At 42.6% G+C, this 27,643-nt stretch overlaps 1 protein-coding gene and 1 long non-coding RNA gene across 2 annotated transcripts; both read right to left on the bottom strand.

Annotated features, from left to right (window-relative positions):
• Nucleotides 1–47: 47 nt before the first annotated feature.
• On the bottom strand, nt 48–18,945 carry igsf9b (immunoglobulin superfamily, member 9b; the record flags this gene model as incomplete). The annotated part of the gene is made up of 20 exons (XM_040154716.1): nt 48–1,432; nt 1,654–1,865; nt 2,052–2,221; nt 2,378–5,791; nt 6,272–6,308; nt 6,480–6,650; nt 6,806–6,890; nt 7,156–7,394; nt 7,498–7,673; nt 7,777–7,888; nt 8,009–8,159; nt 8,245–8,361; nt 8,457–8,597; nt 8,699–8,841; nt 8,969–9,114; nt 9,853–9,994; nt 10,402–10,519; nt 10,717–10,868; nt 11,871–12,017; nt 18,855–18,945. Coding segments are annotated over 19 exons (5,952 nt in total), but the record flags the coding sequence as incomplete, so codon positions are not given.
• Nucleotides 18,946–18,961: 16 nt separating this feature from the next.
• LOC120804809 lies at nt 18,962–27,347 on the bottom strand. The gene is made up of 3 exons (XR_005709485.1): nt 27,159–27,347; nt 21,112–21,207; nt 18,962–19,061 (listed from the first exon to the last, which is right to left on the bottom strand). It is a non-coding gene; the product is annotated as an uncharacterized LOC120804809 (long non-coding RNA).
• Between the last annotated feature and the right edge of the window lie 296 nt (nt 27,348–27,643).

Genomic DNA, 27,643 nt, shown 5'->3' with positions numbered 1-27,643 from the left:
ACAAAAACAGCATTTTTCACTTTTCAGTAAAAAAAAAAATTAAAAAAAAAAAAGAAAGTCTAATGGGCGCAAAATTCATAAAACTTGTAATTCAAATACAGAATTAGAAGTCGAAAATATTCACAGTGTTGCCTTCACATCAGTAATGTGAATTGTAAACATTGTTGCATATCATAACTCACCCCAATAAATATACAGAAATACTTATCATGTGAGCAAAACTTATTTTAAAAATGTTTTTAATCATTTTAAATCCTCCAATCAGCTTTGTCTGATGAGCTCGTCAGCTCAACCCTTCAAGGGCCAATCAACTCGTGTACTTATGACATTAACAAATATAAGGCAAAATTCATTTCCCGTGTTTCTTATCAAGTTTTAGAGTATCTCTTATTTAATCACAGAGGAAAAGCTTGACAGATTCAGGTGGAGTAAAGTAGCATTTTTTCATCTGATGAAATGATGAAGAGGAATATACAGCAGGGTCCATTCACATTAAGGTACATATAAACATTTGTACATTTTGAACAAATACTGGGAGGCTGCGTTAAGTGATTTGATTAATAAAAGTCCCAACAGGGGAATGTTACTGTAGCAGATAAAATATGTATGAAACATGAAACTATTTCAGGGAACCAGCAGGTAAATCACGGTGGCAAATAAACAAATTCTACTTTTAAATACAGAAATGATTGTTTGGAGGTAACTGATAAGAGCTGAACTGATAAGAGGTTTTGTATCAAAGTACAATTATCAGAGTTGCCCAATCACGTAATCTTTAAGTACTATTAGTTACATACTTATTGTCATATTCAGAGGGAGATGGTGGTGAAAACGCTGTGAGCACTGTTTGATTGGGAACACAGGCGACATTTCCACAAACAGATGTTATCTTGGACAAAGACCTACTTAATTGTCATTAGGATCCCTTTGTTATTAAAGGGAAGTCTTGATGCCATAGACATAGACTTGAACTACAGCCTTCATTATGTAGCATGCAGCATGCAGCTGCTTTTATAAAGCAGGTCTTTTGCAACTCTCAACAGTAAACCTGTCAAGGGTTAGCATTTCTATTAAAAAAGCGGCCCTGTGTGCCTGATTGTCATGGTTTAATAACAAAATCCCCAAATACAGTTGCATGAGCTTCTTTGTAAAATAAATAATCCCTTCTCACCTTTATTATGCAAAGCAGCGTGGAACGAATATGACATTTGATAACGACTGAGGAGTTGCAGTGTGTCACATATGACACCATACAGCATATAGTACTGTCTCTTGAAATTGCTTTACTTTAGTCTGCCGTAACAGAGAATAAAATCTTTAAACAATGAGTTATTTTACTTGAAAATTCTCAAGCAAGATGTGACAGTGTCCGGGACCACAGTGCTGTCGTCTGTTCATTAAAACTGCTATTTGGTATCTGGGGTAGATAAACCTGTGAAAGACAAAGACAAAGAGCAGTGCAGCATTAGAAAACAGTCCTTAAAAGGACAAGGTTAAACCATGTCAAATGTAAATTGAGCAGCATAGGTGTTGGCATGCACAAATTCACTGCACATGGATGATACAGTAGCAGGCAAAAAAAGGAAGCAGGCAGGCAACAGTGACAGGTGGAAAAAAAGGGAAAAAGGTGAGAGGGCAGGCTGAATAACGGACCGAGTTAAGCTGCTAGAGCAGTGCGGAGTTGGAGTCAGAGTCTGAATCGTGGCCAGGGGTGAGACAGGGCTCACGGGAACAGATGGATTCCTGAGCCCGCCTGTACTCTTGGTACTCCTGGCGGAGAGCGTTGAAGCGCGCCTCACTTAGGGAGCGGCTGAACTGGCAGCCAGGTGGGTTGGAAACTGGCAAGCTGACTGAGGGAGATGGGCCTGGGGAGGGCATCAGGGAGAGGAAATGCATGGATGGGCACGTCATGGGAAAAGCTCACAATAATCACAGCACAAGGGCACAGGATGAACACATGCAGCACCATCACATCAAGCATTAAACTCATAATGACGCATGCAACATCAAAAACATCACACACGAGATTGTAAAAAACATAAAAGTATCACCTTTCTGTTGTTGGTCCTGGAGGCCACCAGGTTGATCATATCTGAGCTCCCCCCTTCCTCTCCGAGAGCCCATTTGTGACTGATCTAACCTTGTGGCGTCCAGGACCTCTGAGTCCACGCAGGCATCAGCAGAGTCCCACTCATAACTCTCATCTACTGATGTGTTCCTTCTAATGAGATAAACAAAACGGTCATATAACAGTTATCACAAAGGAGAAAACAGAAACAACTAAATTAATGTTAGTTTGGCAACATGAATGAATCCCTCTGCCAAGAGGACACTCCAAAATGTTGGTGGTTATTGTCGAGGTGTGGTGGCGTTTCACCTTTTCGCTCTCCTCTCAGGCAGCTCCATCTCAGCTCTGTGCCGCTCGTTCTCCTCTGTGGTTTCGGGGGAGCTGAGTAGTGTGGGAGTGATGGAGAGGGAATGTCGGAAGAGACCAGCGCTACCCCTACCACTGCTCTGACTGGCATAACTTGCCCTCCCTCCCTCCCTGATCTCTCTTACCTCCCGGATCTCAGTCTCCCCTCCCCTCCCCATCATCCTGTCTGGCTGTCTATAACTCTCTCCCTCCCTGGGTGAGAAAGGGGCGTAATAAGGGGATGGCCAGCTGATGCCCCTGGGCAGGTAGGACCTCGGAGGGCCCCTCCTGGGGTCCATGGGTCTCATGCTTTCCCCTCTGGAACCTGGCCAGGGTTGGTACTGGGGCACAGGAATGGAGGAGGGCATGGGGACATATTTATGCTGGGCAGACCTCAGAGTTTCTTGATAAGAGGGAGACCATCTGGAGGGCTCAGGGAAAACACTGGCTTGTCGTCGTGGATCAGAGGGTTCCAGCATTGGGGAGACAGAGGTTTGTCTCGGTGGGTACATAGAAGGAGTGAGGTAGGAAGGACTGGCAAAAGATCTTTGTGCGTGATGAGACCTCTCTAAGCTCCCCATGCTGGGGCGTCTGAATGGGACATACTCCCTCCAGGAGGGGCCTGGCCTGGGAAGGGAAGATGGAGTACGGCCCAAACTGTACGACTTCACGCTGACATCCGGGTTTGGGAACTCGTCCCAGTAACACTTCTCAGAAATATATTTCCTTGGGTTCTCAAAGTGCTCCCACCTCTGTGAGCCTAAACTGATGGATTTCTTTAGGAAAGGACGAGGCTGTCCCATGCCTGAGAGCGTCCTACAAGGGCCTATACTTAAGGATTTCTTTAGAAATGGCACAGGGGCTTGACATATCCGTGACGCAATGTTATTAGTCCTGCTGCCCTGAGAAGCTTGTCTTTGGGATTGCTCCGATAGAGACTCACTACTGTCTACAAAACTCTGGGAGTGTTTTGACACTATATCTGCCATGCCTTTAGCTGCACTGAACAAGTTGTGAGCTGACCTGGATCCAAGTCTGGATTCAGGTCTGCCTGTGCTTTTATTCGAGAGATGAATTTGTGTTTTCTCATCATAGAGCTGCTTGCTACTTTTCTCTGGACCAGGTAATGATGGTCTTGTCTCATCTGGAAATCTTACTCTAAGTGAAGAATCTCTAGCTTCCACATTGAGGGAGCGTTTATAGCCTTGTTTTTTACAAGCATCAAAGGGCTCTGCAGCACCCACAGAATGAGTTTGTTCAAAGCAAACCACCTTTTGGTTCAAGTCCGTGGCCTGGTTTTCTTGCACATGAACCTGCCAGTTTTTAGGAACTACATCAGGCTTAGCCACCAGAGATTTTTCTGGCTTTAGTACTGAACTTGGTCCAGCAGTGTCTGTGACTTCAGCTTCTTCCACGGGCTCATCCACACTCATTTCAATGAAACCTGGAAGACTCAAGTACTCAAGAATTGCACTTGTCTGCATTGGGGACATTTTTGGAGATGGGGCTGCCGGCTTGGCCTTGAAAGACTCTGACATTCTGGGCACAGAAAATTGGGATTGATCACTCTCGACCTCCTCTACAAGAGTCAGTATTGAAATTGGGCTGGGACTATCAGAGAAAAGACATTTGTCACTCCTCCTGGAGCGTGCTCGGACACCCTCTCTTTCTAGCTCTGAGTAAAACCCCGTACTCCGGCGATCATCCTGGCCGTGAGTCTCACTGTCTTTGGCCTTTGCCCCTATATCATGATGTTCATAGGGTAAGGTAGAATAACTTGAGGGACTGGGATCCCTTGTGGCTATGACGTCTGCCATTCTCTGAGGGTGAGTATACGGTGCAGAAGCTGAACTTTCAGGCTTCTCACTGTCGACTGAAGGACTTCTGGCAGCTGAATCCCAGGGCTGAGTTCCTGCATAAGCATACGAATGCCTGGACCTTGAGGCAACACCTCCGTCTTGAGTCCTTTCCCGTAAGCCCTGCTCAGTCACGGACTTCCTGCATATATCTGGCCCACCCTGAGGACTCAATGGCCTGGCTCTGTCTGCTGTTTCTACACACAGACCAAGTGGGCTTTTTGAGGTGACATTAGGGGAGAGCATGGGGAGGGAGGTGTTCTGCGTGATTGGTGAGCGTGATGAATCAGGAGCAAGAGAGTCTTCTGACGTTTCCCTACATGTGCGAGGATGCTTTGACCTGGGTGATGTGGTCTCCCAGGTGCTCTGTACAGGAATGAGGCTGGTGACAGAGGTAACAGGGCTAATGTCCCACTGTATGCGAGACGTACGGAGCCGGTCCATGGGACTGCTGGTGTTCCCAAAGTAACACGCCCTCCGATAGTCAGATACCCGACTTGTCTGACCTGAGGGCCTGTGTTTCTGTCTGATAGTAACATCTTGTGGCTTCCATACTGGCTCTTCCTCTGACTTAGGCGCATCCCTTTGAGGGTTCTGTGTTGTATTAGACTCTCGCTCCTCTCTTCCATGACCACGGCTTCTCTGATTGGCTGTATAGCTCTCTAGCTCCCTCTCCATTTCTTCCCTCTCCTTTGCCAGTTGGACACACTTGTTAATGCTATCTCTCTCCAGCTCACTGTCTAGTTGTAAGACCAGGGTGCTGTTATTAGTCAGCTGACTTTCCATAGGTTGGTAGCCTGAATGGTTAGGCCTGTCTCTATCTCTATCCAGAAGCTTTGTTCTCCTGCCCAAACTGGGGAACAGATCTTCACTGTGGCCCAGCATGCGATGTCTCCTGAAAGAATCACCAGGTTTTTTCTCACTGTTGTCTGAATAGAAGCTGGCTCTTTCGAGTAGGGCCTCTGAGCCTTGTTCATCATCAGAGTAAAAGCAGCCATGACGGGAGAAGTTTCTAGCCATGGCCCGTACTCTACCCGGAGAGGAAGGAGGCCTGCTCAGCTCTGGGACGTCCACAGTGAGAGGGGAATCCTTCCTCTCGTCCTTCTCTGAGCTCAAATTGCTTGACTTTGGAGAGTCCCTGAATGACATCCGGTTGCTCCCTGAGCCACCTGCCCCACCATTACTTTGCAGGACGTCCTTCTTTATGTTCTTCTTATTTGAGGGACTGGAACCCTCTGGCAATGGTTGGACAATGAAGCGCCCATCTGGCCCTCTGGAAATGGACTCCAGAGCAGTTGGTGAGGGGGCCTGAGACCCCAGATGACTCTCAAAGAGTGTGTAATGCGGTGGTGGAGATGAGTTGGACAAGAGTTGTTTCCGCTGGTCGTGGTATTCTCCACGGCTGCCTTTATCAAAGGAGGACCGATCAGACTGTGAGGAGGAGGAGTTTGGGAAGAATGGAAGTGGTGGACACAGCTTTATCTTTAGGACACTGTCGGGGCTGCGAGGAGGCGAGTGAGCTCTGAGAAAGATGTAGCCAAGAAAAAAAAGGCTTAAAACAACTTTACAGTACTGTAGATTCTAACAAAAAATGATTAAAGGTGCAAATTATAACTCACTGCACAATCATACTACATCAAGGATTGCAGAGATTGTAATGAAGCCTAAACTATTTTAATGTTTTTAAAATAGTTTCATTTCATTCTTAGTGTAGTCAAAATGTCATCAACAGGTTAGATAATAAAAATATATGATCGACTTAAGTTATGGAGTCACACACCTGGTAGCATGAAGAAATGTTGCTTTTAAATGTTAAACCACAGTCTACCAATGGCTATAATAATGATACTTTAAGTAAAAAACATTAAAGCCTGAATATTTTTTTAAATACAGGAACAAATACAGTGAGTAATAGATATTGTACATGAACTGTTAAAATCACGTTATAGATGAAGGAACAGAAATGTTGAAAATATAGAGGTATAATGGTAAGAAGACTTACTCTGGAGATGAGTTTTTCTGGAAGGCAGATGGCAGATCTAATAACAGTTGAAGAAACGATTAAAATAACAAAACAATAGCACAGCTGAAATTGTCTAATCATGACAAAGTGTATTTAGTATAAACTCGGAAATAAGCAATTGCGCTTTCTGCACACCAACACAGTTTAAACAATTACAATTTTTGTGCCTTGAGTTCTGATGTTTTACCTTGTCTTCTCTTTCTGCGCCGACGCTGTCTCCTGTGACTCATATAGCAAGCTGTCACTAATGAAAGGATGATGGCCACGAACAGGAAGCACACTCCTCCTAGCACACCAGCCAACAGGGGCTCAGGGATGACCTCCAAGAAACTTGGGCGTAGTGGATAAATTTCCATCCCTGTCATCAGACAAGAGTCAATAATGGTGGTTGCAAATTCCATTGCTAAAAACCAACGCTAATTTTTTATATATGCAATAATATACGTATGCCAAAACTCATGTTGACTTAATATGCAATGTAATGCTCGTGGTTATTTATAAAAATCCACTTACCTATGGTTGATACATTGACAGACTCACTGGGTTCACTGAGTACTTTGTTGCTGCGAGACATTAGCCTCAAATCATAACTGGAGTCCTGAGAGAAAGAAAGATCCGGGTTTGATTAACTCCTCAGAATGAAAAGATAAACTAAAATGCTTCTGATGAAAGTTACTTTGTCAAACATTTTCATCATCATAACATAAATCATAACATCCATTTGATATAACACAATTTTTTTTGTTGGCACAATAGCTATTTAAACTACATGCATCGAGGTTGTGAAAGCAAGAAACACAGAGGCCACACCAATTGATCTTTTGAAAGTACAGATGCTGAGTAAGAAATAAACTGATCATTACCCTTAGCAGTCCTCGTACGAGTAGTTGACTCTGATTGGCACTGATGTTGCTGCTGAGGATGACCCACTCGCCCTGATCCCTGCGGGCCTGTAGCACATAGCCAGTCAGTGGAGAGGATGGAGCCTCTGGAGGCGACCACTGGAGGAAAACTCCTTGTCCAGTCCGGTTGGCTGACAGGAGTATTGGAGGATCCAGGATTGGGAGAGTGGTGAAAGCTGTAGGTGCTTCTGTTGGCACAGCTGATGATATGACTCGATATTAGTTCATACTGATAGATACTTAAAGCAAAACAGCATTACAGAGAGTGAGGGAAACTGAAACATAAAGTTTACTTGCACAAACCTTGAGTTTGCACAGAAACAATTTCACTGAAAGGTCCAGAGCCAAGTTTATTCTGAGGAAGGACACTGAACTGATAGCTGGTGCCAGCAAGTAGCCCGGTCACCAGTAGGTAGTTTTTGGATGTGGGAACAGGCAAAGACGCCCATTCATGTTTCCCCCTGGATGCCTGCTTGACCCTGGAAAAATTTCAAACAGCCAAAATTGAGACTGAATTAAAACAGTTGGGATGGTTGGTGGCAGCTGAGAACTGTGTCATACTGTGTATTATATGTTACTGACCACACTGTGAACTTCTGGGTGTATCCACCATCAAAGCCAGGCACCCAGGACACATTGGCCTGGTTCATCTCGGTGGTGACAGATACTGAGGATACAACATGAGGACTGGTGCCTACGGAACAGAAAAACACCTCTGTAAGTTTTAACTGTTGACAACACACATGAATACATTCAGGTTAAGTGTCATATATCAACATATCAGTTTACGCAGAAATAAGGTCAGCCCACTCACCCAGCACCATGACCACAGTGCCTGCACTGACAGTTGCTACACGATTAGTGGCCAGGCACTCCCAGCCCCCCTGGTGATCTTTACTGAGTGGCTGCAGCAGGAGGGAGCCATTAGCCAACACTGTGTACGGAGAGCGAGGCGTTGGGCCAATCTATCAGGCAAGACAGCCACAACAAGTTAAATAGGGGATAAATAAGGCAACACATCTCTCTAGAGTTGAAAATCTCCTCCTGTACCTTGCTCCATGTTATGTTTGGAGTGGGGTCTCCACTGGCTTCACAAGGGATGATCAACTCTCTGCCCACCTCCTGGAGATACTCAAGCCGAGGAGGCACTTGGATTGATGGTGGGTCCTGAAGGAGGTAAGGAGCCTGGTTACGTCTATTCATGTACAACTGTGCACGAAGTTTTCTCTGAACTGAAGACAGAGACAGAAGCCCAGCCTTACCTGCAGAATGACTTGTGTAGGTTCAGACTGGCCCATGGTGCCATAACTGTTATAGGCAGTACAGGTATACATGCCAACAGCATTGTCATTGGCTGTTGTTATAAAAACTGAGCCCTCGGAGTTCACCATCCAACCTGGGAACTGGACAGATAAAAGGAGGAAAAAATACACACAGTGATTCCAAGGTACCCGTGCAGTTTTGGGAGAATTTCCACTCCATGATTTCCATGGCCCACCACTACCTTGTCAAGATTTAAATCGTTCCCGTCTTTGGTCCAGTTGACATACAGCACAGGTGGATCAGCCTGGACAGGACAAACTATGACCCCCTCCATGCCCGCAGGCAAGTATGTTTCCCGGGGCATTCGGCCTACACGTGCGGGGTCTAAGATGAAAGAAGAAGATATAACTAAAGACGTCCTCGCCCTGGGCATGCTGGGAAATGCTCCCACCTCTGCAACCTTGACCTGCAGGGTTGATGGAAATGGATGTGTAACAGACTAAATCCTTACGTTTCACTTTCAGATGTGCAGATGCAGAGGGTGGGGTCAATATCCCATTAGTTGGGATACAGGTGTAGTTGCCAGCATCTTCTGGGATGAGATTAGGGATAAGAAGTGTTCCATCCACCAAAATCTTCACTCTGGATTTAAGGGACCTAGAGCCAATAGATACAAAACATGGTGCATTTTAAGAAGTCATCAAATTGACATTGACACAAAAACTCTTTGCTGTAGTGAGAAAAGGACTTTGTTTCTAAAGGTTATTTTTCAGAGCATAACCTTGGATGATATCACCTTAATCTAAATTGCAAACTCCTTTGTCTCAGGTTTATAGCATGCTCATGATCACATGGTATAATAGTCTTATAAATAATCTAATTAGAATTGATTGCATTAGCACCATGCTTTGGAAAAAAAACCTAATTGAGCCATTCTGTCTGGCACAAGAATACCTGTGCAAATCAAAGCAACTATATCCATAGGACTTACCTCACTCAGAGGAATGGCTAATCTCCCTAAATGGTTGACATCTCCAAACTGCAACTTATACCCAGATGGGCTTACAGGTTCTTACATGCATATGTACTGGGAATGCAAGGATCTGAGCCTCTTTTGGGCTGGGGTTTGTGCTACTCTATCTAATGTACTGGATGTGTTCTTTTGTGTATGATGTATGTATCTAGAGCAAAATAAAATAAAGTAAAGTTGATCACAAAAAAAGAATACATGTGCAAGTCAGAAGAGATTCCTTTATAAATTGTTCTTCATATTCCATTGAAGTAAATGAGCATACTGTGATTGATTATTGGTATGTCTCACTATGTTTTACATTAGCAGAAAAAATATGCATGAAATATCTTCTCTTCATAGATATTTCAAAGACCTGGACTCACTCAATATGGTAAACATTCTGTCCTTGTTTCAACCACTCATAGGTGAGATTGGAAGGGTAGGCGTCAGCCTGGCACTGCAGAACTGCATCCTGGGACATGTTGAGAGTGGTGTCCTCTGGTGAGATGATGATGATTGGAGGACCTTTTTGGCAAATTGGAGAAAAAGATGAGACACGCTGATGTAAATATTATGTCTGTGTATAGTGATGCAGTCAGTCATGATTAGTAGAAAGGTCAGCGTTGAATGGTGCCAATTCTTACGTCTTAAATCATTGCAAGAGCAGGGAATAGACTCTAGGTGGCAGTATAGACTATGTAACCATGATTCTCAAACTGTTCACTGGGTTTTCGGTAGCACAGCTAGATCATAAAGCTTTTGAGCAAGACGGGGATGAGAAGAAAATTTAATCTATCTGAGAAGACGTGTGGTTGATGTTATTTTCAAAAAATACAAAAGCTCTGTCTTGTTAGCTGGTCATCACAGCACATGCTTACACTAGATAAGCAGAGATTCTGTCTCTCCCTGATGATTGACAGTTGGACACTGACCTTTGACCTGCAGCTGCATAGAGTGGGTCAGGTTCCCCTCTGAGTTGGACACGTGACATTTGTATACTCCTGAAATATTTCTTGTGACGGAGGCCAAAGACAATGTACCATTGAGCACCTAAAATGGGGCGAAGGTAAAGAGCAAGAGGATCAAAGAAAGAGAGAAAAGTTGGAGAAACATCATGAAGCAGTCATGGAGAGGACAACAAAGCAGTTTCCTTCAACGGAACATCGAAGTTATTGCTCCTAAAGAAACTGCTAATTATAAAGTATTCAATTAAAATACTGCAAATGCCATCTCTTAATGCTCCTCACTTTAATTTTTTCATGTTTCTCAATTGGACTCTCGTCTTTATGCCAGACAACAGTTGGTCGAGGGTTGCCATGGGCTCCACAGCTGAGAGTCAGTGAGTCTCCCAGCAGAACCTCCACAAAAGTTGGTGGTTTCTTGATAAACACAGGTGGAGCTAGAACACAGACGGAAGATGGAATAATTATTTTTAATTACATATTCACATGGGACATAGAGGAAAATCCAAGCAGTAACTTGACGTTGAAGTCTAAATGCAGAAGTTAACAGCCAACCATAACATCTTCAAATTGAACAATTTCTCAATAAATGTTATCTAAATAATCCCCAGACATTGTGAGCAGTTTTTGTACCCTCTGTGTGGAGATTGGCAGTTAGTATAGCTGGATATAGCGTTCTCATTGAAACTATTCACAACAAGATAAGTAACTGTATCAGTATATTTGGAGAGAGACACTATTAATGTTTCCAAACTTGGTGTTTTTGTGCTTCAAGTATCACAAATGTAAATGTTACACAATAACTGAGATACCACCGAACCTCAGTGAATCCCCCTGAAACTATACAAACTGGCAGACGAAATATTTCATCACTGTCAATCTACAAGTTCAGTGTCAAGTTTGGGTTTGCATGTATTACACTGATCTAATACTATTATGTGCAAGAAAGGCATCCAGTGCTCATCTGTAGCCTGATGCAGCACATGCAGCCCTTTCAGTCACTGTAGTACAACCATATCAAATACTACTTAAATACTAATTTTCACTCTCAATACAACTTCCAACTCTACTCCGGCATAAGCAGTGCGTGTGTGACAGAGTGAAAAGTAGTTGGGTTAAAAGATTTAAGCCTTTTACCTTAATCCCACACAAGTAGCACATACATTGTCCTGTTCCTGTTATTCTTAAAACCAACTCTTACAATTACATCCGCTCACAGCAGGCTAGGCACAGACAAACACAAGATTTGACCACTGTGTTCACCGTACATCACACAGAACCTAATCATACGCTGCAATGAAACTCAGGGTATTCAGCTTGCCAGGAACTTCAGAGTCCCAGCCAGCCATCGTGCTGTGGCTTTTCTAAACAAGGACAGTGCCAGTGACGAGCAAAGAAAGGAGCAGCATCCAAGTCCCCAAAACCCTGCAGTGCTGCACCTGTGATGGAGAGGAAGGTCCATGTGCCATTACGAAAGTTGTCCGTTTTGCTGTCCAGGAGCAGGATGCGGCATTCGAACCAGCCCTCGTCCGCCAGGGTCAGCCGTTCCACCAGCAGAGAGGCACCCCGGGTCAGTGACACACGGCCTGGGGGGGGGCGGCAAAGAGGAAAGGGTGAGAGACACAGAAAGAGAGAGAGAGAGAGAGAGGGTCAGCACACAGACTCACAGCCAGACAGGCAGAGTCAGCACAAGCAGGAAGAGGGCTTACCATGCAGAGGACTCAGGCATCCAGTGTCACAAAGGCTATACTAAAAGTCATATTTGTTTGTAGCAAATAACCAATCACATTAAGATTTATGAAAATAAGAGAGGTGTCAGACAAATATGTAGCTCAGAGGATGAGAAGTCAGTGGCCGTAAAGTAGTACAAACATGAATCACTCAACTGATGATTGTAATGATATGCAAGATTACAGATGAAGATGATGTCCTGTCATTTAGGTTTTGGGTGGAGTGGAGAGCTAGAATGAGCATGCCAAGAACTCCTGAATGCATTTTCATTAAATCACCAAAATAGAAAAAAGTGTTTGAGTCTGTTATCTTCTTTTCATTTTTGTAATTCCTCAGCTTAAAAAGGATTTCTACAAAGGCTGCATGATAAAATGAGTCACCTGTATTGTTTATCAATGAGGGGCACTGGACAGAGATAAACAATTTGGGGCATGCAGATTCACGCTCTGAACTGGTGTGTGAGCACCCTTAAACACACTGTTGGATCTATGAACAAACAGTAGGTGCATGTGCCCCCCCCCCCCCCCCCACACACACACACACACACACACACAAACACACACTTCTAACAACTGCTTGTCAGGCTTTGAAACTTGATCTGTAGGTTGCCTGGTGACAGCAGACTGGTTTTCAGGGTACTGAAGTTACCCTTCCACATCCACCCACCCTCCTTTTATTCTGTCTCTCAATGAACTCTTTTTTCCCCCCCCTTCACTCTCAGTGGTTTACACACTGAGAAAACACACACGTTGCTCATACCAGGCCCTGACAAAAGCAGTCCGAAAGTTAACAGAGGAATGTTGAGAAGTTTCCGGCATCCCGTCATTCTTGCTTGCTACCAACACGTTGCTTAGATGATATAGGTAATGGCTGTCACATTCAGTCCTCTGTGCAAAGTAAAAAATTTGGCACTGCAAATTTAAAAAATGATCTTCATCATTCATTTTTTAGGTTGAGAACAAATGTCCTCTAAACATAGATATTGTATGTAAGAGAATTCTTGAATGTCCTGCAACCTTGAAGAAACAGTATCAGAAGAAACATAATATCCTTACTATTCACACTGGTTTACCTCCAGACAGCAGTGACTGGAGAAAAGCCTGAAAGCTATGAAATTCATTTAACGCTATTCATGGCCTTAAGACATGGTGGAACACACACTGAGAGTAAAGACAGACATCAATAGCTAACAATTAACCCTGCATTCCTGACTGGGGCTGTTGCTGTGGTTAACAGTTAGGTTTAATGATTGACTGACCTCCTAAAAGACAGACCAGCATTACATGGGCGGTGCTCACTTAGAGTCTCCATAAAATGAATGCCTCTGATTTCAGGTCAGCATCTTTCAAACAAGTGGGTAGGGCTTGGATAGAGGAAATGTGCAGGGAGATGATAACAGGTATGGGGATAACTGTAGGCATTTTCCTCTTATCTCTCTGTGAGGGATCCTCCCTGAGCTGCCCATTTCCTATGCAACCTTTTCCAATCAGACATGGCATTAACTGCCCACTGCAGACTAAGAGGAAAAACACTTTCACGTGCAAAATCACACAAACCCTCTTTAACATAAACCTAATCCTCATGTGGCTAAATATTATGGGATATTTAAAGATCACTGTGGCTAATAGCACCTCTTGTCATATTTTGTAACATGAACAAAACGCAGCCTGTGAAAATCCCACTGACTGACCATGTGCACTGGTCGTGGGTTCAGAAGCACGTGGGTGTGTATACATGTTGATTTTCAAAATTTGGGGAGTGCCCTGCCCCCTGGATCTTAACAGGGGAGTTCTGGTTTCGCTGTCAAACACTTAACCCTTTCCCGTAGCCTCCCTCTTGTCCATCATTACAAAGAGACAGCAGCCCCCCAATCCTCATTCTCCCAGGTTACCATAGTGATGAGACCAAGAAAAGCCTGGGCTGTAGGTTTAGATTTGAATTCAGTTGCTGTAGAAACACGGCGTTGCCAAACGTGGGTAGAGGCGGGTCGATCATGCGGGGGGAGGGTGGATTTCTTCTGTCACAGATTTGAAAAATTACAAGTCGGGGAAAAACATGTTTGGGTTTAAAAAACAGTCTTGTTTCACCTCCACAAAACATGAGGCAGCAAAGGGAGAGAGAAAAAAAATGAGAGGCCAAAAAAGAGAGGACTTTATTTTCCTTTCAGCCCGTGGACAGACAAAAGGCCAACGCTGTGTGACAAATGTTGCTTTATTTAAATTTGAATGTTGCATCTTTGGACTTGAAATGGAACCTCAAATGGCACTAGGCCAGTGCTCTGCGCCAAAAGATTATTAGCAAAAAAATGTTGCTTTTCTCCCTGATGGCCTGATGCACAGATATAATGCAAATATGCTGGAATGACTGGAGTTGAAAAATGATCAACCATATCAGTAAAAACCCACCCTTTTTCTAAATCCAAGAGGAACTGAACTAGAGGTTATGGAGAGGTTACTTGATTGTGTGCATCGATAATCCACTGAAAACCAATGAGAGGTTGACCTTTCTGACCTCTGTGCTCCATAATTCTCCAGCAGACACATTCATCACTCCCCTTGGTGCTACATTAGCACAATGTCCACGAGTCCTCCTCAAGAGACAAACTTCATGTCTATGGTGAACACAGAATGGCTGAAACAATAGCTGCTGCTCCTTTCTTGTGTCCACCCTCCTCCTCCTCACTGTTTTTTCTCCAGCAGCTATCACATGACAGCTCCAGTCTACCTTAAAATGAGCCCTTGTTTTCAACAGGTCGAGCTGCACCACAGCCAAGGGTATGAAATGGAAACGTTAATCCACCGGTGCTGTGTGAACCTCTGAGACGCACCCTCTTCTTACTAGCGAAAGTCAGGTTCTCACCCAGTGGGTGGCAGTTCAGGAATAACTCATCTTTCAGAGCTTTGATGCTGGGCAGGGGCTGGCCATGTCTCACGGTTTCTGATCTTCTATTCTTTTTTTTTCTTTAGTTTAAAGACAAGATTGATGTGGCTTTTCTGCAACTAAGGACAGTTTACACTGCATGCATTTTTCCCACATATAGTAACTCTTGTTCATTTTGGTTTACATTTGTGATTTTAAACACTTTCTTAACATGTAGTACTGTTATATTGTAGGTTCACTTAGTTTTATGGTAACTAAAGCTGGAGGACAAGGCTTTTGTTGTTCCAAAGGAATGGAATCAACATGTGATTTTTGCATTGAGGGTTCCCACTGGTTTTTACTGACATAATAATACATGGAGTATAGTGAATTTCATGTGATACAATAGCAGGGGTAACTATAACGGAAGAAAGATTATTCTGTTTGGAGAAGCATCAGCACTGCTTTTCTTTGTCCATCAGTATGTACATAAGAGAGCCAGGCAGAGGTGCATTGTGGGATGTGTTTTGATTTGAATACAATCATAAATCTGGGACCAGCCCCCTGCCTCTGACAGCTCACCCCTCCCACTCCCCCAAATTTCTCTCTTCAATCCTCCTGTCTCCCTAATCAGTTTAACCCTCTTATGAATAGCTCTTTGTCGTGAGATAGATTACAGTTAACTCTGTCCCTCTCACTTTGTCCGGCTCTGTTAACCCCTGCACCTGCAAGCACACACAGCTCACATGCCAAATTTCACTAGAGCGGCAACTTCACTTACCTTGGGCATTATCCCTTATACATGATCATGAAGCAAAGTATTAATTTTAAGATTCTTAAAATATGGAGTTCATTGCGGTGAAGAAAATCCTTAATAACTCCAAGAGTAATCCACATCATTAGTGCACATCAAACTTTGTCAAAATATTGTGGGCAATGTTCCTAAAAATAAAACGTAACTTTATCCGACTTTACACTCACATTAAGTAATCTTATAGCAGTGGAGTACTTCAGCTATTACCCTCCTACTTTTCATAAAGGCCACAAAAAGACACTTGGACCACATCTCCAAAGTGGAACAGGATTTAATATGAAGCACTGACTCTGATCTCCTGCTCTTCATATGAATCTGGCCAGCGACACACCTAAAAAATGAGGTAAAGAGGACCTTTTTAATAACCTGCTGCTGTAAGCTGGCTAACATGAAATTCCCAAATTGCAGCCATCTATTCTTCTTACATTGTGTCATTGTTTGCTGCACATCATCCTGGTCTAGTTGTAGCAGAAAAACTGCTTGGTAATGATAAGGGTGATCAGTTTCACCTTTCAGCTGTCCTAAAATTTTACTTTTGGAGTCATCGAATAGACTCACCTTTGCAAAATCATAGTTCTTAATTCCACTTTAGGTTTACAAAGGGAAAGGTTATTGAGTTCAGGGTTTGTGTAGATGCACTGGTAGATGTAAGTGTGTGTGTACATTACTTGTGCTAGTGTGCGACAAGTGCAGGCCTTAACTTTTCCAGTGTTCAGAGGTCACACTGAGAGCGTGATGGAGGCCTGCTGAGATCTGGGGTTTTGCCCATTGTCGTTCTAACCTCAGGTCGGAGTCCCCTGCTCACAGTCTCTACTGATTTACTTCAGCACACAGAGACGTTTGATCTAGCCCTGCAAAAGTAAACCATCCTGACACTGCAAGACTTGAACATATTGTCTCAACAACTACAACTCAAACAGACTATAATAGTGTGTCAGTCAGAGTTTATCCGGCTGTTTCCTCTTTGTTGTGAGTTGACTAATGGTCAGCCCTGCGAGATGAAACAGAGAGGAGGAGGGATGAGGAGTACTAATACCTTCCTGATTCACTCCAAGTAGACAAGAGAAGCTCTCTGAGACCTAGAGAGCCTGGTGTCTAACAGGTTGAACAGAAGGACGCCACTCTCTAGTCATGGCACGCCTCAAATACACCTGATATCATATCAAAAAAAATTGTTGGTTTAATGGAGTGAAACAGTCATCCCAGATTCTAAAAATGGCAGATAGCATCAGTGTGTGTGAGTATAAGCAGCAGGGCAAAGACAGACACCCTTTTGGGAATGTTTTTTATGGTTTATTTTAACCTACTTAAATGTGCGGCATTTGCAATGCAATGAGTCCACCAAAGGAAGGAAAGGAAGCACTTAGAATTAGTCTTACATATACAAGTCTGACACCTTACTTAGCTTTATTGGAGGCAGCTATTATGCTGTAAATCCCTCCCAGCTCTGAACACCAGTACAGGTTGCTGCAATACCCATTATAATTCATTTTCTTGATCTTTTAACTGTTTCTTGATCTCAAACCTTGAAATGTAAATCATCCCTGTGCTCTTGTTCCTGATCTTAGACAAGCCAAGACAAATATCAGGAAATGGTTGCCTACTTGACTGTCTTGTGGGTTGAATCTGAAATCCCCCGACAGTTTAATTTGAGGGTAGAATACATTAGACCCACAGCACTGACACGCTTCACATGCTACCATCTGCCTCCAGTGGGAGGGGAGATATGAGGATCTGAGGCAGACAGGGGTAAAGCCCACACCAGACAAGTACACACAAGTGATGGATATGGCAAAATATCGGGACATCCCAAACAGTCTTCTACTCTGCTACATCTCTGCAATGTTGTTTACTTCATTATGGCTGCTTGTGCATCAGATGACTACCCTTAAACAATGACATGGTTAACAACCTACAAGAGGGTTAACATGCCAAACGCATGTAGCCCAACTGTGGGGGTAGCCTATTTGTGGTTCAGCCTTTGTAGACCTCAAATGTGGTTCCTGGGTTATCATGACACTGCAATCATGTTTCTGTAGGATGTCCTGTTAAAACAAGTTCTAATACGACAAATGTGGAGGCCTTTAAGCCAGGTTCCCTGTACATTCTAGTGACCTAGTGGGGACAGTATAGGATTTGGGTGTCCTAGTAGTCCTGTTAGCTTTGGCAAAGCAAGGGGAGGTTGTGATACCCCACTTGGTCTTTTGTTCTCTGGAATACAATGACAGGATTATAGGGCTCTAGCAAGAAAACTCCCATTATTCCCAATGCTTCATCCAACCTCCTTCCAGCACGACAATCTCCCCTTACTGGGTCACCCCTCAGCATACTAATAAAACACTGTCATCAGACCACCAAGCCCCCACCTACACTCTTAATCCTCCCATGCACAGCGTTACTGGTACCCCCCTTCTTCTTGCTCAGCTACCCCACCCCCCTTTAACTGCCTCCATTAAAACACATGCATTCTCTCCCTTCCCCTTCTCCCTGCACTACAACTGCAGTCTGGAAACACACAGACTGAACACCACCAGTAATTACAGGGATTGTGGTTTGGATGGATTACCTATTTGGGGTGTTGTTTCATCCAGACTTCCCCTGGCCAAGTCTTCATAAATACCAGTGTAACCTCCTTATGTCTACCTTTTGCCCACACACGACAGATGCATGTAATGCAACGTGAAAGAGAAAAATTGTCACATGGACACCTCCCCTCCCCTCCCCTCACCAAACTCTACTGAACCATAATTAGTGAAATCTGTCAATTGGTGCTCAGTCTCTTGCATCCTTCCAGAAACAAACTGGTAGCTTCAAGTTCAGCTCTTCTTTGTCCTACTGAGAAATGTTTATCAAACCCCACATGAGGGTTTATGTGCTGTCAAACCACTAAAGCAGTCGCAAAAAAGGATTCCGTCGAAGCAAGGTCTAACAGGTCTACTTCAAGGCAATGGACATCCAGTCAAGTAAAATCAGTTTTTTGAAAGGAATGTGTAATTGAACACATCTGAATAACTCTTACCCTTATAGTTTGGATGAACACGAGGCGCATACACGCCAAATTTGATGAGGATGGGAACATTGTAACCAAGGCGCACCCACTCCACCACATGTAAAGGAAAGAGGTTTGGGGTGGTGGCTTCTTTGGATGCATGAGTGAGACTGCAGCCCAGCTCTACAGAGCCCCCCTCTCTGGCACGAACCAACGATGACACAACTTGAGACACACCTGTAAAGACAACAGCATATGACCAGGATAAAGCACAGGATCCACTGTGTACATTTGCTGAGAGCATAGAAAGCAATAAAGATTACACATGTGAATAAACAACATAAATCATGTTATATTAGAGCCTGTGAAATATGAGCCTTTTAGAAAGAGTTATGGCTGCCAGAGAGAGCCAGATTAACCTCTCTGGAATTTTTGGTCAGTCATTCCTGTGAAAATTGCTTTCTATGCTTAGAATAGTTAAAATACTTCAAAGTAATATCTCTGGGGTGAGAGGAGGGAGCTTGACCACAGAGGCAGCAAGAGGTGAAGATGCAGAAAAGTTGGTGGGAAACAGATTAAGAAAGAAGCAAAAATGTATCCATAAATGCATTGTTGAACTGGACCTCGAAACAGCCACTGAATATGACTTCCCCTGAGTGTTCCCTGTCAAAAGCTAGGCCATCAGAGGGCATGTAAAACAATCGAGTACCATTTTTTGACAAGATCGTATAGCTGAAAAGCCTGCAAACACACAGCAGTCCCATTAGTGACATCTGGACCAGCCTCTCCTCTCTCTAACTCCGCTCTCTCTCCCTCAGTGCCATGTACTCACGACGGTGAGCGCAACTGGGTGCCAGTGTTTGCTCTGCTACTCATCTGGCCTGGTGATTACTTTAATCTCGGAAGGGGGGCTGGTGGTGATACTCTGATGCAGGGCAACTGGATCCTCTGTGCTCTCTCAAGCCAACCTCCGACCACCCCCTGGGGTACACACATGGTCTGCGGACCAGTACAATCAATCCCACTGCCCCCACTTACAAAAACATGAACGTAAACACAGAAGCGTGCCTAGGGTTGGGGGTAGCATAAATCCAGGATTGATCTAAATCCACAGCCAGAGACACTATTTAAGTTGGATTTTTGGATCCATTCTCTCTCGTCCACTCATGTCTGTGCTGTAACCCCTCCTCTTTACTTTCTCCAATGTAAGGCAATGGGAGCCATGCCAAATTCATTATGGTGTCACTCAAACTGTATGTAGGCAGCTAAATGGCGACATATGCCAACTGCTTTGCCATGATTCACCATATTAAGGGACATAGGTCTTGTTGATGTTAGTAAACAATCAACTTTTGGTAAAAATGCAAACAAATGGCAGACAGACAATTAGAGGAAGAACAACTGGTTGAGTTACAAACTAAAAAAAGCCCAAACAGAAAGTCTTATGGAAAAGGAAATTTGTTTGAAGATATGACATGATATCACTGGACAAAGCATTTTATAAGATTCTACTTTTTAATCTCATTTCATGCAGTTAATAAAACAGCCAACTATGAATTTGGTTGTCCATAGTTTTGACACAAAATAAGTTAAATGTGCACAAATTCAACCAATTATTTAATTGAATTTAATTGAAATGAATTTAAAACCTAAAATAGTAAGTTAAAGGTGACAGAGACACTGTAATAATGTTACATAATGTGGTGAACATATTTAAAATAAGTCTTCAAAGACTAAAGCAATGACATATTACTAAGCAACATCATCATCATCATCATCATGTAAATGCGATCATACAAAGCAGATTTTCATCATAGTTTATCGGTACTGTACATGTGCAAGTCCTATTTACACGTTAAGTGAATTTTCTATGTCAGTGTTACATGATTGTGTCTCATGTCTCATGTCTCAAAACATGATTTACTGTTTTGTGTATTTTTGCAAGTTAGCAGAACACAATCTACAACAACTTGTAAAATGATTTATTTAATTGTGGGTGCCATACTGCAATAAAAGTTCCAGCTGTTTTGTATGATTTATTCCTTTTTATAAAATGTCTTCAATGTTTTGATAATATGAATGCATTTTCTGAATAAAGGGTTTGTTAACAGTTTCTTGAAAAGCATTTTTATCATTAAGAGTACTACTAAGAGCTTTGGTGAAGATAACTCAGTACTTAGAAATGCCTGTAACTGTGAAAAACTGTAAAAGCTCAAAATGAGGAATGAAATAAGTAAATGCATTGTAAATGTATGTGATGGATCCATATGTGCATCAGCATACTTACTTAGCAGACAGATGGCTACAGCAGTTGTGACAGCCTGAAGCCACCGTCTCTCCAGTCCCATGGCCGTTCGTCACACTTCTTCACACATCTCCCAACCTAAAAGAGAAGACCACACATCCCATTTACTCTTTAACAGAATACTACTGTACCATTCACAGATTCACCGCTGCACAAGGACATCCCTCACATCCCCCCTCAGACAAATGTAATCCTCAAGTTAACATCAACTCATAATCCAACAACTACACCACATAACAGATGCTTCTTGGTTAATAAATAACTATGTTCTTTGAAACACTTAATCCTCTGGACATTGCATGTCTGAGATGTGGTTGGATTACGGTAAATAAACTATTTCAACAAGTGCTACAAATAGACAGGATGGTATGAGATTGCATTGAGTAGGCATCCTGTTGAGGTTTGCTTGCCTAGGCCAAAGTGTTTGTGTGTGTGCTCGTGCGTGTGTGTGCATGCGTGCATGTGTGGGCTTGTGCACGTGTGTTTGTGTGCGTCCACTCAGAAGACCTGTACAAGGCTCTAAGTGTATGTACAGATTAACCTGATGCTTGTGATTGGTCCAGCTCATCCAGAAGGTCGCATCTCATGTTAAATAGGCTAACAGCAATTGACAGGTGACACGAGCAACATTGACAGGTGTGTCTTCATGACTCCAGATGTTATCTTATTACCAATGCTTAAAAAGGGAACTTAAGTGTTAGACTGCCATTAGACAACATACTGAAATTAAACTGAAATCAAGACTCCATCAACTACAGTACATATCCAGCAGCCAACGGCAGCAACTGCAGTTCATCTGACTATTACAGCAAATGCACAAACAGCTCATGCAAGCACACCAGCACGATCCACTGATTTCATCCTGTAATGAGCCCCACAAACAGGACTCCACTTAAACAAATTGTGGGCCTACTTCACAGTCTGACCAATAAGAACAGCTGTAGCAACTCATGAGGCACTCCACCTCAAATTGGATTGGAGGCACTAGTTTAAGTTGTTGCCCTTCAAACATAATAGAAGACCTGGCCACCCTTCCCCTTAAGTCAGTCCATTCAGTACCCCTAATACCAGCTTATTACTTTAAGTTCATTTAAGTAATATAAGATGGAGGCTATTCTTGAGAGCAGGTAGGTGTTGGTTATTAACTGCTGATGTGCTGCAGAAGCGTAGGATAACTGAATCATTTGAGGGACACGTTTAGTCTCTTAGCAGCAATGTTTGCACTTGAGTAAACAATAAGCCCAGAATAGAGCATGAGAAAGATGCATTTAATTCCTTGCACTTGACCAACACTGATGGGACTGTGCTGTTTGGGCTGGCCATGAACGATTGTAATAACTTTTGTTTAGCACCTTTCCAAAACAAGCAGACAAAACCAAGGTTACACAAGCACTGAAGAGGATCTGGACAAAAACACATTAGATTGGGCTTGGCTTTACAGTAACAGCTGATGAAGAGGGGAGGGTGAAAGGACACCGAAAATGGCAGAAGAGTTTTGCATGACAAAATCATTTCAGTGCAATTTTTGTAATGAGGAAAGGATTACTCCTACTGAGCAAACATTATTCGCTCAGTAGGGGTGTAGGAATAAAAAGGACTCTTAAAATGGATTCAAAAAAATAAAGAAATAAATCTTTTCAGTCTAATCATTTTTGGGTCACCTCCAGCAATCAAATGATGGAAGTGGTTGCACATCACTGCATCATCTTGGCTGCCATCTTCACAGTCATTTTAATGACATGACAGCAAAAGTAATGAGAAAATCCTATCATATATCTAAAATATCTATATCTAAACAGCAAGTAACTTTTGAAAACCAAAAAAACATAACATATACTGCCTTTGCTCCTGCCTGTTTTATTGTGCTTCCACACCAGAATATACTATGAGTGGCTTGTGGGAACAGACATAAAGGGCTGCGCCCACACTGAGCCGATATATTACAGAGGAAGCCTGGAGGGGGCTTTGTTTGCAGGTGCAGAAGTAGATGGAACACAACCAGGTTATTTGCTCAGGCAGAAGAGCAAAGCAAGGGGCCATTTAATTGGTATTTAGATAGAGAGAGCCTAAAAAAAAAAAGAGTCCAGATGTTTAAGCTGTGACAAGTCAAAAAACACCAAAAGCAGCACCTTTTGCTATTTTTGTGACTGCAATCTGACATTAGCACTTGCAGACCTGTAAACTATTATAGTTTACATCTCATAATTAATTTCCAAAGAAAGGATAACTGTGGATTACAGCTCCTGTTTAACAGTGAGGCCATGCACCATACATACTTGTGCATGTGAGAAGTGAGAGGGGTTTACTCCTACAAACTAATCTTCTCACAAGGGTAACTGAGGGAAAGTGGATATAATTAACAACTGCTTTCAAGTCGCACACAACAATACTGAGAGACAATATTTTAACTTCACTTGAAATGAAGTTGTGCAAATGGGATCGACATCAGCAGTGAAATAGACAGAACTTTAGTGAACTTTGACGCTCTAATGATGAGATTACTGAGATGTGATTTTCAAAGGTCAAAAGTGACAACACAAAAAAAAAACTCAACAGTCAAATGATAACTACATGAAAGCCGAACATGACTAAAGAATAAAGCCTTCAAATCATAAGTTTACAAAAAGTTATTGAGGGCAAATACAAAAAAATAGAAAAAAATAAATAAAACAGTAAATGCCTGCTTCACCAAAAGACATTTAGCTGTGTAATGTGTGCGGACACTGCTGACTTGTGCAGTGTTGAACTGGATTTCACTGACACAAATTGCTTTGGATCTAGTCCGGACTTTGCCTTCTGGACAGAACATTTGTAACACCCAGACTAATCCTGCCCTGCTGCTTCAAGTGTTAATAGTGTAATTGAATTAGAGATTAAATTGGTGAGACAAATCGAGGAAGCTCTGTCATCTGGCTGTGCAGTGATCAATCACTGGGAAATCAAGTCACTTAACACTTCAGATTATTCTGCCTGCGGGGATTCCTCAATCTCTGCTGGTGGTGATAACATGGCCACCTTACTTGCTAGAAAGCTAGCAGTTCTTGTTTTCCACATTTTATGGAGGACACATGCCACAGCCAGCAGAGAGAAATTTGGGTCTCTACCCACCAAAAAGAAAAGCTGATTCCAAGCTGTCAGCTGCAACAGCTGGTAAGCCTGACCTCTCCATATGCATCTCCTCTGTATCACACTAGAATAAACTGATCGGGAGGCATAAACTGAATGATGCAAAAGTTAAGGTGCACTTTATAATTGGTTACACTGTGCAGGAGTTAACATGAGCAGTGCAGTAGTCTTTTCAGCCATCTTGTACACTTGATATGTGATAATTAAATTGTCAGTTTCTCCTTTTAGTCTAAGGTCAACTCAGACACACAGAAAACTCAACACAAAAAGTGAACTTTTGACCTGAAGTGTTAGAAGGTCTGTGTGTTATCCATCAGTACCTAAACAGAGCCACCAGTGATGCTAGTGACAGTTACAAGCCTGATAAGAAGTAGCATTACTCTTTTAGTAATCCTTGTTAATCCTGACAGATGCCGTAGCTTCAGCACAAACAGGCCCGTAGCAGGACGTATAAATGTAACTCAAGCAGGAAATTTGCAGCAAGGTGCACAGAGAAATCTCGAACAGCGGTAGAAATATCACACAACCAACCCACAACAAAGACAACATATCTTCACAAATGGTAAATGTGAACCACAGACATTAACACAGGAATAGGTTGTAAACCACCAATCCACCGTTGACTGGTTGGACCAGCCTACACAGCACAGTAATCAATTCGTGGATTTTGTCCCTGGCACTGCAACCCAATTTAGAAACTGTATTGACATTTGCTTTATCAAAGGAAATGAACTGAGCATACATTGTGCACAGGACTGGAGCCCTAGTCTCGTGAGGGGAAAAGCCCACTGTATATGGATTAACACAGTGGTCATTGGTAACCTAACACATGGTGCTAGAGGGAATAACAATGTTGACTAATGAGTAGTGGCTGAATGTTTTTCATTTACTCACACAGGGAAACTTGGAAAGTGTTCCCTTCACTGTGCAATGCAATTTTGCCGCAACTGAATACTGCTGCAAATTACACAAATAAATCACTTATATGCTTCAAGCATGAGGGGAGTGATTTCATGTTTTTTTTCCCCCCCTAGAATGATTTCATATAGCTCAGAGGTCTAAGTGGAGCAGAAAATGACATGAGTCTGATGGAAGCTGAGTAGCTAACATCCTTTTTGTAATTCCTGAGTCTTTGTCCTTCCCTGCTCTCAACTCTCAGGAACAGGTCAGTCCCATAAAGCTACTTTCAAGACACGACACCAAGAGACACCAAGCGTTAAAAGCCAAAGGTAACAAACTCGAGAGCTGAAGTCCAGTGTTGAAGCATGGCAGTGGATTTATCTTAAAACTTGAAGGGCAGGACACAATCTCAAAGGACCACAACAGACCCTAGGTATTTAAGATAAGAATGTTAATTGATATGGTTCTCATTTCTTCATTCGGGACAGCTGTCACTGACCAGATGTAAAGGGCACTTTCAGGACAGCACTAACGAGACAGTGGTGTCCATTTATGGTACACTGCATGGCTCTTAAACTGTGTTCAGACCTCTCTCTAATCACCCTTAGCTTTGGTTTAACACATTTCTTCAATTATTTATTAATATTAATTTTCAATGCAATCAATTTCCCCCAGCATGAAAATATGCCTACAGGGCACAGTTGGCCATATAGTGTTTTGAACAGTGCAGTATAATAGTGAAAGGCCTGCTAAATGTTGAAATATGTGGTATATTACTGTCTAAAAACACACATGAGCTGGTATCTGTTAGACCAGGGAAGCCTGAATGATTCTGGGAGAAAAATGAAAAAAAAAATTGTTGCTTAACATAGCTATCACCCTGTAAATAAGGGAAAAGCAATCACAAAAACTGAGTTATTATTAAATGTTTTCTTAGAAGACCAGAATGGAAGTAAATATTTATCACCGGTGTACCTTTTTGAAGAAATATTAAGTGTCAAAGGTGACTAAATCAACCTACAAGTTGACGAAGAATAAAGGAAGCTTACATTTATGACAAGTTAACAGTGTCCCTATACAAGCCAGTGGCCCAACGCAAGGGATTCCAGGCATCATGAGTGATGTGTGCCTCTGTGCACCTCATGTCTAGCCCGTCAGTATTAACAAGCACAACAAAAACAAAGAAAGGGAAAGGCTAGTGAAGGGAGTATATGTCATGTAAAAAGCAGAAGACGGCTGCACTCCTCTGTACAAAACATCTAAAATTAGATTTTGTCCAGCATATTGCACCATGTGCAGTAGCAGGCAAATAAACCGTCTGGTTCATATAAAAACAGACACCGAGCCACAGGCTATTTATTCCTGCACCCCTACAGTGAATTGTGATGCTCAGTCCTCCATGTCACCCTCCAGACCTGTAAAACAAAACAGGTGCATCTTTTGTCTGACAGTGAGTCTGATACATGCAGAGAGGAGAGAGCCCTAAATAAAATATTAAAAAAGCACTATTTTGACTGATTATTGTTCTCATTATTTTAATCCAGGGAACGGAGATCAGTTTTGGGTTATTTTAGCCTGTTAAATCTATTCACTATGGTTTAATTAGGAAAAAAAAACACCACCCTCATTGGGAGATTACAAATGCTGCATCTGATACACAAAACATAAACAAAACCCGCAACGTATCACAGTATTACTACAGTACATTTTACATGGAACCTAGACTAATGTCAAAACAATACTACGGGCCTCCAAAATAATATTATAGTGCTAAAACAGGAAATAACAGGCAATAAAGTAAGGTCACCGCTGAATTACATAGGCTCACTATAAGTGGAATAGCAAGAATAGTACAGAAATGTTATAGAGATTTCTATCCAACCAGCAGATACAGTGTGTTACTGATCTATTACAGACGAGATACCAACTACTAGAAGATGTTTTGTATGTTTAGGTGGCGGGCCTGTAGAGGATGCTTTGGCTCTGCCTGCACAGCTCCTTACCTTGCTCGAGGCACTCTTCACTTGAAGCTGAAAGTACAAACTTTCAATCCATTGGTGCTCCTCTTTTACACTCGTTTTGCAGACCAAATTTAGCTGTTAGTTGCTTTCCTTTCAGGGAGAGGTTAGATTAAAGCATACGTCTCTTTAAATAAAAAAAAAAAGACGCCGTTGACTAAAGCGCAGGTGGTCACATTGTTGTTCTCAGTCCGTGCGTGGATCAAAAGGAAAATAAAAATTGACCATCGACCTCCATGGTTATCAGTCGTCCTTAAAAATACTTTGCGGTTTCAATGAAATCCATAAACCCAAGCCACCTTCAAGGGTCCGACATCAGCCCACTTAAAGTCCATTTAAACTTTCCACGCCTTGGCTTTTATGTCCGCAATCTTCTTAGTCTAAACTTGCCCAAAGTACCTTTAATCATAAGTGAGAGTTTTATGATTCACTTCATAAATATGCAGAGCTGGCTCTCGGTCGACGCAGTG

This window comes from Xiphias gladius, chromosome 19, assembly GCF_016859285.1.
Source record: "Xiphias gladius isolate SHS-SW01 ecotype Sanya breed wild chromosome 19, ASM1685928v1, whole genome shotgun sequence".
In the NCBI taxonomy this organism is placed as follows: Eukaryota; Metazoa; Chordata; class Actinopteri; order Istiophoriformes; family Xiphiidae; genus Xiphias; species Xiphias gladius.
The sequence above is the reverse complement of the archived record's forward strand: the minus strand, read 5'-3'. Positions and strand labels throughout refer to the sequence as shown.